At 36.5% G+C, this 11,969-nt stretch overlaps 1 protein-coding gene across 1 annotated transcript; it reads right to left on the bottom strand.

Moving 5' to 3' along the window:
- Positions 1-379: 379 nt before the first annotated feature.
- LOC132611237 (uncharacterized) lies at positions 380-1,026 on the bottom strand. The gene is made up of 2 exons (XM_060325660.1): positions 676-1,026; positions 380-442 (listed from the first exon to the last, which is right to left on the bottom strand). The coding sequence occupies exons 1-2, from the start codon at positions 1,024-1,026 to the stop codon at positions 380-382; spliced, it is 414 nt and encodes a 137-aa protein (XP_060181643.1).
- Between the last annotated feature and the right edge of the window lie 10,943 nt (positions 1,027-11,969).

Raw genomic sequence — 11,969 nt, 5'->3', positions numbered from 1 at the left:
TCACTTCCTTAGAGACTCAAAACTACATGAAAGACTGTTGTGCTCAAGTTGTCCACAAGTACTGCAAGCATGTCTGCTCTTTCCAAACAACAATTCACTTAAAGGCTTATCACGCCTCTTCTTTGGCCTACCAGGCGGTTTCTTGTATCTTGGTGGCAAAACCACATCCTCCAAGATGTTTTTGGGAATGTTCCATTCACGCTCGTCGGGTAGAGGATCCACAGGTACATCATATGTCTTCAACACGGTCTCCGGTTTGAACAAATCAGAGCAATAATCATCAGCAACCATATTTTTCTTTTTAATGACAGCTCATGCATGCGGGCAGGGGATTTCATCTAGTTGAAACATACGACAATTGCAAGTTTTTCTATTCAAATTAAGAATGATTCGCCTTCCTTCCATCATGTACTGTGTACACGAATTCGGTTGACGGTTCTACCTGAAAAAATAAATATTACATGTATTTGTTATTGAACCAATCAGAATTTTAAAATAAATGAACAAACCATTAAACAAATACATATCAATTTTCAAAGAAGCATATATTAAATTTACATTAATACTAACTATTCATGGATACCAAATACACATCTATATAATGTGTAGAAACACCAGATTAGTACAAGTACAATTTGTCAAATAAATTATAACAAGCATTAAACTGAAACATACCGTCATTCGTAGACATAGATACTCGTTGATTGATAGCATCTCCGGAAACTTTTTACCGAGTGTAGTGAATGTGTATGTTCCATTTCTCCGGTTATTGTAATTCCATCTCCCAAACATCCTTCTAACTTCTTCGAGAAAGTCATATATAGGCAATTCTCTAGCTGCTAGAATATGTCGGTTAATGTACTCTGCTATGTTAGAAGTCATTGTCCACCCTCGGTTAACAGATGCATACAATCTAACCCACTTGTCTCTACCAGTCAATTTCAAATACTCTGCCACGCGCATATCTACCTTTTGAACCTTCCCCATCAACTCATCAAAATCATCCTGCGCGTATGCCTTTGCCATGGAATAAAAAACAGGACTCAACACATCATGGCTCTTCTTGTATTTTTACATACATTACCCCACAGATGCCAAATACATGCATAATGTGCAACTTCTGGATAAATTCTACAAACAGCCTTGTTTATACTTTCATGCCTATCTGATACGATACACATATTCTCTCTAATTCCATATGTTTCTCTGAAACGCTAAAAAAACCACGTCCATGATCTGTCATTCTCAGAATCAATCACACTATATGCTAAGGGAAGTATGTTGCCTGGAGATACAGTTAAGAAGAAAAAAAAAACATTTTTGTATTTGTCTAAAACAGATAAAATATATATTGAGGTAATAAATTAATATGTATTTTTTTGACATACCTGCATCGTCTAATGTGTTTGCCGAGACAAATGTTCTATTGTATGGTGTTTTTAAGTGGCTTCCATCAACTACCACAATTGCCGACAATAATCAAAGCCTTTGATAAATGCATACAGTGCTATAAAAACATACAGAAATTCATTTTTGCGGGTTTTACGCATTCTGATATGTGAAAGTCTTATTCAATATGTATAGATATCCAGGTAGTCTTTTATAAGATTCAGCTGGTTCACCCATTAAATCGTTCATCGCCTTTTCTTTGGCCCACCAAGCAACCATGTATGAAACATCCATTCCAAAATCATTTTTGACGTCCTCCGCAATGTCTTTAGGCATATATTTCCTCTTATGATTTGATATTTTTGGTTTGATAATCCCACTTATCAACCGACTTGTAGCTTGGCATTGGGAATAAACCTTTTCCTTTACCGGACATGTATGTTTGTCTTGAAACTCCCTAACTCTAAACATTCTTGACTTACCTACACTTGACGCCCTGAATTTCCAATCACACTCTCCTGATACGCACACAAGTGTGTAGCTACAAAAAAACACACACACACACACACACACATTACTGTAAAATACATCAATAACGTATTTATTGTTATATTATTAATACAAAGGACATATGAGTAATTTTACCATATGTAAATAAGTTAATCAAATGCAACCCGGGCCAAATACATTATTTATGAGTACAAATACATACAAATCAGCTTTGATTCTACTTTATAATAAACATATACATGCTGAGAGATACTTCCACTCGTACAAATTAACGAACATACACTGTCACGGTTCAAATACATAACAACACACAGTTGCAAATACATAAACAAATGCACATTTTAATACCTTATTGCATTGCTCCTTTCTGTCCGATAGTTGAACCTGTTTGTAATTGCATAATTCACCATCACAGCTTTTAATGTATCTTTATCCTTGTATAATTGATCGACAACAACTACTTTTTGGTTCTTGTCATCAATAGCCATACAATTGTTGTTTTCGAAAAACAAATTAGCCTTTCCACAACTTGATGATGCCAAATCACGGGAACCAACTGTTTCCATTATATTCGTTTGATTCGTGTATCCGATTTGGAAATAATCACCTTCAACACAACTCTCACCCGATATACATATCTCCATGGTCCTATCAGTTGTAATGATACATAATGGGTACATTGGTAATGCTTTATTCTCTTTCTTCAGTTCCACATACACCTTAACACCCATATCATTGTGAATTTCCATTGGAATATAATCACCTTCAACCATGTATTTTATGTTTATGTTTTTCATTTTCTTGTCCAAATTCAATTGGGTTGCAACTGTTTGTAACAATTCCTCATACGTCGAATACTCCTTGAAAGTCACAACATCGATTTTGTAATTGACGTATTTATTCTCGTCGTTCCAAATATCAGAGTGTCTAATCAACGATGAAATATTGGCCATTTTATAAAATAAAAAATCCTTGAATCATTGTCTCAACATAAAACCTGTAATATGTATGCCCTACATAAGATTCACGTTCAAATTTGAACAATTTATACAAATTAGATTTACAGCTCACTAATAATTCAAATATAACATACACATATTGAATTACACTTCAGAAATACATAGTTTAGCTGATCATGCATTATACTATGCCATTTAGATTCAGAAAAATAAAAGATATGAACTGGATTTTTTTTTTTTTGATTCCTAACCATTCATGTACATTAAAATACTTTCAACCGTAATTTTCAAGAGCATTATTCATTCATTGACACGCTTACAATGATATTACATCATTATTTTCGAATAGCAGTTATAAAGATAGAAATCAAAATAAATTCAGAAGAATAAAACAACTTTGACATTATGCTCCAAGAAAAAAATTGAAGTCACATAATACAACTTGAATAGACGAAATTTGTGAAATCAAAACGGTGTTTTTGCACGAATTACCTGATGATTGATCATGTTTGTTTTGTTAATGTATTTTCAGAGGTGTTGAAGATTTAATTTGAAATTTGAATTTTTACGTTTTGAATGTTGAAGAATGCATAGAAGAAGAGATACGTGCAAGGAAAGGGAATATTACAGCTGATTTTATGGAAAAGAAGGTAAAAAATATCTTAATTTCTCATTTAATACCACCACCTTTACCGGCTAAAATAAAGGAGCTTGTTTCTTTTTTTTTTACCGCATGCTCATGTATTTGCTGGTAACAAATACATGTGAAAACATACACAAATCAGCTGATTTTTAACTATGAATGGTAATATTAAAAAGGGTAGCTACAAATGGTAGGAAGCTACAATAAGGTAGTCATTTGAGAAATTTTACCTAATTATAATGATGAACGTTGTGCTATAAGTTAAAAAGCTACTATAAAGGGTAAATGTAACATAACATTTGGTTCCAAAGAAAATTTGCATATTTTAGTGAAAAATTATTATAGAAATTAAATATTATAGAGAAGCCTGATTATATAACTAAATTAGTAATTATAAACCAAGTCAATAAAAATAAAAATAAAAATTGTAGGACAATTACTCCCTCCATCCCATTTAAGTGTCTTAGTTTGACTAGGCACAGAGTTTAAGAAATAAAGAGAGATTTTTGAATCATGTGGTCCTAAATTAAAGATGTGTATAATGTATTAGAATGTCCTTTAAATCATGTGGTTATAAATTTGTCATATGGGATGTTTGAATAGTCAACTTACTAAAAAAGAAAATAAGATACTTAAATTCAGTGGCGTACGCGTGATTTTTTGTAAGTAGTGTCGAAATTTAAAGAAGTGAACAAATCAATAAATCACTATGATGATATCATATTTCAAGAAAAAAATTCAAGTACACTACTACCAGTGGCGGAGCCAGGATTTATGCCAAGGGGGTTCAAAAATATAAAGAAGCCATAAATGAAGAATCTAAGGGGGTTCAATGTCTACTATATATACATAAAAAATAATTTTCACCTTGTATATACAGTGCAATTATGAACCCCTGGGCTCTTACTAGGTCCGCCACTGACTACTACGACTCTTCTCAATGAATTATCATTTTTTAAAACGTACGATAGACGATAATGGATTCACTAATTAGAAAAATTAATAAATATTTTTTTTCTTATATTAGACACCATACAATGGTAAAAAAGACTTTTTTTTTTTTGAGAAATTTCAATTAGAAAGAAGAAGAATGAAAAAAATATTAAGACAACTTAAAACTGAAAGAGTAACACGTAGTACGTATGATCTCCTAAAAATGCAACTTATAGGAGAAAAAAAAACACTTAATTGTTTTTTTAACGTCCGCAGATTCCAATTTGATTTAGTTACTAGTTAAGAGTAGTAGAATGTAGATCTTATTTTCTTATTTTAAAGGAGTCAAGTCGGTAATTAAATGACACTAAAAAAGGATTAGACTAAAAAAGCTCGGTTTTCAGGTTCGATCCCGCGACCGCAGTGGGATTAATGTGAGCGCTGCACCAATGAGCTAACGAAGACCTTATATCGAGTACTACCATTTCATTTAATTTTATTTATACCCTGATTTATTTTGCATATACCTATATATAAGTAAAAAAAAATTACTGATCAAACGGTGTCGGATGACACTCTTTGGATATACGTGTGTCCGCCCCTGCTTAAAATTGAGACGGAGAAAGTAATATTTTCAATTGATAAAAAGAATCAAGAAGTAAAAAGGAGGAGTTCACTCAAACAAGTTGATTAGTGTAAATAATGAATAATCCTTTGAGGACAACTGGTATATACTGTGAATTGACTGAAAAAGAAATGAAAAATGAATAAAGTCAGGAATGCATGGGGTACGTGGGGTGAGAATATTATACAGTATCTTAAGTATTATATTCGACATATATTATAAAGTATCCAACGAGGAAATAAATAGGGATTGGGGAAAGAGAAGAGAAGAGTGAAAGGCGGCACATGGGGGTAAGGCACGTGCCGAGCATTTCGCTTCGGGATCAGTAGTTTTTGTATCCTTTTCACTTCCATACTCACTTGCTTCAATAATGTCCCTTCCACTCCCACTCACTGTGATGTGTTTCGTTTTCACTAGGTACTAGTACTACTACAAGTGTTTTTTTTTAATCATATCAACAGGAAGAGGAGAGAAAGAGGAAGGAAATGTCATTACGGGTTGGAAGTTGAAACATTTACTTTGGAGATAAGGAATAACAGCTTAAGAATAAAATGCGAGATTGTTTTATCTCGCATTTGATTGATGGAATAGTAGATACCAGCCTCATTAGATATACAAAATTAGTGAAGTTAGCTATTTCATATAAAATATGAGATTCCGACTACTCTATTTCTAAGTTTTGTTTTACTTTTTTCTATTTTTATATCAGAGGAGAGGAAGGGAGAAAGAGGAAGGAAATGCTGCTAGGGGTTTGAACTTTTAACCTCGAATGTAGAAGTTTGAGAGCTAGCCAACTAAATTGACGATGCTTTTAGTGGCGAATTCAGAATTTTTAGTGGTGAGGGGGTTCGAAAAATAAAAATGATAACTAGAATTTGAACTTGAGGTCAAAGTATTCAAAATCTATATATGTACATAAAAATTTTGAATTCTCGAAACCACTGAACCAACTTCTTCTCTTGTGTTCAAGGTATTCAAAATATGTACATAAAAAATAAAATAAAACATACCTTATATACACGTTGTAATTTTTTGTGGAGAGTGTACGCGTGAACAACCAAACACCCTCCCCGGGCCCTAGATCCGCCCCTGGTCACTCCCTATTTTTAAGTTGTTTATTTGGATTGCCAGGTAGGGGTAAGTAGGTTCGAACCCCCTTTGATAAAAATTACATTATACTCCCTCTGTTTCAATTTATATGAACCTATTTCCTTTTTAGTCCGTGTCAAAATGAATGACCTCTTTCCTAATTTGGAAACAAATTTACTTTATGAAGTGATTTACAGCCACACAAATATTCAATACTTATTTTGAACCACAAGTTTCAAAAGTCTTCACTCTTTCTTAAATGTTGTGCCCTGTCAAATGGGTTCACATAAATTGAAACGGAGGGAGTATATATATAAGATTAAATTTAATTTATATATATATATATATATATATATATATATATATTAAATCTCCTGGACTTTTTCGTGTGTTTACTTGTTCATATTTTGTGTAACATTATACAAAATAATGTTAGGCTAGTTCTAGTACTTCTTTTTATTTTGTATAATAAAATGTTAGTTTGAGATGAATTTAACTTGAGAAACATGATCAACAATAACAATAACATATCCAATGTAATTTTACAAGTGGATCTGTAAAGGGTAGAGTGTACGCATACCTTACCCCTACCTTAGCAGGTAGAGAGGTTGTTTCATATATGAATCAATGATATATAATTCATTATTTGAAATTGAGGTGTGAGTATTATTATTATTATTATTATTATTATTATTATTATTATTAATTTTCTTTTTTTGAAAAGAAGGGAAATCTTGGCGTGACTGTTAAAGTTGTTGTCATATGATCAGGAGATCATGGGTTTGAGCTGCGAAAATGGTCTCTTACAAAAATGCAGGCTAGGTACAATAGACCCTTGTATCAGGCCCTTTTTCGGACCCCGCACATAGCTGAAGTTTAGTGCAACAAACGGCATTTTCTTATATATATATTTTTGCAAAATATCCTCAAACACTTCTTGAGTACAAACCGACCTAAAAAGGTTGTCAAATTGGTGTAGCATTAAAATGTAGAGCAACAGTAGCGCAAATAGAAATAGAGGAGGACGTGGAGAGAAATCCAACATGGCCTAAAAAGCCTAAAGCTGCCTCTATATGGCAAAGTAAGCAGACGTCGGATTATTATCCTCTACGTACTTTTTTCCTTTTCCTTTATATGTATGGTTTAGGTTTATGGTTCATAGTACACAATGGCAAGACTTTCCTCTTCGTATGTACGCCTCAACTCCTCTCTCTTTCTGTGGGATGGGCTGCATGTGGATGGGGGTGCAAATGCTGTTTGTAGTTTAATGGCAAAAGGGCCTGATTTACCTCTCTACTTTGGGAAAAAATTCATATTTACCCCCCGTTATACTATCATCCCATTTATACCCCTACCGTTACAATAGTTGAAACATTTGCCCCTATTTTTAACTCCCTGTCCCTGATAGTATAACGGGGGGTAAATATGAACCTTTTCCCAAAGTAGAGGGGTAAATCAGGCCCTTTTCCCTTTAATTGCCGATTCTTCTATTTTTAGATAACGTTGCAGGTTTCCTAACTAGTTCTGATTTGCTAAAAGAACAATATACACAATAATTTTATGCAAAAGTAAGACATTGCTTCATCCAAAAGAAGGTTTTACAATGGACATATTATAACAATAATTTATCCAAACGAGAGCATTACATTACATTCATCCAAACAAAGGCATTTAAAACAACTTCATGATAATATTTTTCAAGTTACACCAAAAACATAAATACTAGTCTCGTAAGGGCAATCACTTCATCATTGGAGTTGTAATGAAACCCACGAAAAGTGCCAATGAAACTATAATTACCATCCACATCTTTGTTACTTTGTCTTCCAAAGTTGACACTTTAATCACTTGAGAATGACTTATAGCCTCCAATTTGGCTACTTCTTTCCTCAAATTGGATGAATGTAATGTAATGCCCTCGTTTGGATAAATTGTTGTTATAATATGTCCATTGTAAAACCTTCTTTTGGATGAAGTAATGTCTTACTTTTGCATAAAATTATTGTGTATATTGTTCTTTTAGCAAATCAAAACTAGTTAGGAAACCTGCAACGTTATCTAAAAATAGAAGAATCGGCAATTAAAGGGAAAAGGGCCTGATTTACCCCTCTACTTTGGGAAAAGGTTCATATTTACCCCCCGTTATGCTATCAGGGACAGGGGGTTAAAAATAGGGGCAAATGTTTCAACTATTGTAACGGTAGGGGTATAAATGGACTGATAGTATAACGGGGGTAAATATGAACCTTTTCCCAAAGTAGAGGGGTAAATCAGGCCCTTTTCCCTAGTTTAATTTTATGAATTCTAATTATACCTCAAGCAGCCATTTTTCTCTATCAGCCATTTTTTGACAACTACTTTCTCTCTCCTCTCTCTCACCAACGGTAAGTGTGCTCCTCCCCCTCCCCCCCCCAACCCCCCCCACCCACCCCAAACGGCCACCGGCGACCGGTGATGACGACCACCGGCGGCCAGATCTCTCTCTCTCTCTCTCTCTCCTATGTTCTCTCTTCTCTATCCTTCTTCCTTTTTTGTTTTTTTCCTCTTTTCCTCTCTCTTCTACCCTGCGACCGGAAATCCTCCACCAGTAGGTTTTCGGGCAGTTTCCGAACAGGTAGGTGAACAGTGTTTTCGGTCGTGAACAGTGTTTCCGGCCAGTGAACAGTATTGTTCGGCAGAGAACAACATTTCCGACGGTGAACAAAGATCTCTCGGTGGTGAACAGGTTTTATTTACTTGGAGTTGGTACCTCCAATAGCCTATTTCCTGTCTTTTAGCCTTATAAATTTTGCCTGCTCCGCATATTTCACTGCTTATAGACTATTGCTAACGTGTGCTTTAGTATTGACCCTTCGCTTGTCTTAGATTAACCTTTCACTAGCGTATATTTGCTTTACTGGCTTTAGTGAGGGATGGTAGACTAGGGTCATGTTCTCGGTTGGGATCGGGGGCTAGGGTTGGGGGGGCTAAGGGGGTCGAGGGAGCGTCTAGGTTGAGAGTAGGGTCTTGGAATATTGGGACTTTATCTGGAAAGTCCATAGAGTTAGTTAAGATTCTTAAGAAGAGGAGGATTAATATAGCCTGCGTCTAAGAGACTAAATGGGTAGGACCTAAAGCTAAGGAGGTGGACGGGTACAAGCTTTGGTTCTCGGGCAAGTCGAGGTATAGGAATGGGGTAGGGATCTTAGTAGATAGTGAGCTTAGAGATCAGATGGTAGAGGTTAGGAGGATCAATGACAGGATGATGGCTATTAAGTTAGTCGTTGGAGGGTTCACCTTGAACATTATTAGTTCCTACGCACCACAAGTGGGTTTGGACGAGGAGGTAAAAAGGCGCTTTTGGGAGGACTTGGACGAAGTGGTGGTAAGTATACCGCCTACTGAGAAGTTATTCATAAGAGGAGATTTCAATGGGCACATTGGGTCTGTTTCGAGGGGTTATGACGAGGTGTATGGAGGATTTGGCTTCGGGGACAGGAATGGTGGAGGAGTCTCACTCTTGGATTTCGCAAAAGCTTTTGGATTGGTGGTAGCCAACTCGAGCTTTCCGAAGAAGGAGGAGCACTTGGTAACCTTCCGTAGCTCGGTGGCTGCGACGCAGATAGACTTTATGCTTCTTAGAAAAGATGATAAAGGCCTCTGTAAGGACTGCAAGGTCATACCGAGTGAGAATCTTACGAACCAACATAGGCTATTGGTGATGGATTTGGAGATAAGAAGGAAGAAGAAGAAGAGGGTCGTGGATGACCGACCGAGGATCAGGTGGGGAAGTTTGACCCCGTCTAGTGCCCTAGAGATGGGGGAGAAGTTGATGGCTATGGGAGCGTGGGATAGTAGGGGGGATGCGAACAGTATGTGGGATAGGACGACCAGTTGCATTAGGGAAGCAACTAGTGAGGTATTGAGGGTCTCACGAGGCCGCCGTGGTGGGCATCGAGGGGATTGGTGGTGGAATGGAGAAGTCCAAGGGAAGGTAGAAGCAAAGAAGCAGGCATATATGAAGTTGGCAGATAGCAAGGATGATGAAGAGAAGCGGACGAACAAGGAAAATTACAAGATGGCGAGAAAGGAGGCGAAGTTGGCAGTTTCGGCGGCTAAAACGGCTGCCTTTGAACGCCTTTGTCACACCCTAATCTATCTAAGGTGTGATGGGCACCCGACCCTTACTTAGGGCCGAGCGAACCCTCTGACTCTTATTACATACATAATCTTTTGGACTTTTAAATTAAATGAAGATGAAATGCATAGCACAACTTTCAGAAATATTCTTTTTCGTTGCTTTTAAAATAAACAGAATCGGTAATCATATAGAACTTATATCGTAACACAAAATGACACATCGGTTGATGGAGCCGCTTAAAGAACTGACAACCAATACCCACGACTCTATCTGCAAAGTCTCTAGCATTAATCCGACATCATAGCACACATACTCTGACTCGGCAGCACTCCAGGAACAAGTGGAGTTTTGCCAACTCCGCTGGAACATCTTCAGCTCATCTGGATGTACCTGCGTGGCATGAAACGCAGCCCCCGAAGAAAGGGGGTCAGTACGGAAAATGTACTGAGCATGTAAGGCCAGAATCTCAGTAAAAGAATCATAACTGATACCAGAGGTGCAGAAACATATACAATGTCCAGAATACGAAAACTCTCGCATTTAGAGCGTAATCATGCATATCATTATCACATAGCGTACCCGGCCCGTTAAGGGAATCGGTGGATAAAATCATGTCATCATACTTTCGTATCATCATGCATACATATACATATATATATATATATATACCGTATCCGGCCCTCTAGTGAGGGACTCGGTGAATCAAATTATCATATGCCCTCCTGGCCACCATAACACATCATCATCATCATCATATCACATCATCATATACATACACTGTACCCGGCCCATTAAAGGACTCGGTGAATAATGCAATGGAGTGCGCACGATAACATACCCGGCCCGGGACTCGGTGAAAGACATATTGAGGCGTGCACGAGCAGAGTAGTGAGAAACTATATGCATATAAATCAAGACTCGATGGATAAGTATTCTTACCGACATCTGGAGGCTCAAAAACAAGTTTCGGGTCAATCCGACTTAGTATAAGAAAGTTATGAGCGCTTGAAGTACAGAACGTTCTACAAGCGTTTCAGAAGCCATTTTCGGAAAATCAAAGCCATAAGCATGTCAAGTACCTTTCGGATATCGTTATGGATCAAATCGGATAGAGCTTTTGGAAGCATATGTACGTATCAAAATAGATCACAGACTCAATGGAATGCTCAAACATGTTATCATTTGACAATCAAGACATTAGCCATACCACTTGTCTCTCGAATACCAATTCGGAAGCATATCAAATAGAACTTCGGACCATCATGGATACGTATCAAAATCATATGAAACAACTTATGGAAATCAAGAACGTTAGCCATCCTAGTGGCTCTAAGAATGGGAGTTTCTTTGAAATCATACACATACTTCGTTATATTGGTTTCACAAAGATCATGCCAAAAGAAAGAAAGGATAAGCCTTACATACCTGCTCTACGTCCTATTAGCTACGCTTAATTGTCCAAGCTCGTTATCGCTAGTCTACATTCAAGAAGATTTACATAATCATTAGATTCATCGTCACACACAATTGTCTTAGTCTTTCAAAGTCTTTCAAATAAATTCACTTAGGATTCTGCCGAAATTTCGGCAGCATCTCCCCTGTAAGTACACCATCCCCGAGAATCTAACTCGGCCAATTTATCAACAATAATCCGAGAATTCAACTCGGCCACATTATCAACAACAATACCAACATCAATGC

This window comes from Lycium barbarum, chromosome 1 (genome assembly GCF_019175385.1).
Source record: "Lycium barbarum isolate Lr01 chromosome 1, ASM1917538v2, whole genome shotgun sequence".
NCBI classification, from domain to species: domain Eukaryota; kingdom Viridiplantae; phylum Streptophyta; class Magnoliopsida; order Solanales; family Solanaceae; genus Lycium; species Lycium barbarum.
Note: the sequence above shows the minus strand (reverse complement) of the source record. Positions and strands in the feature narration are given on the sequence as shown.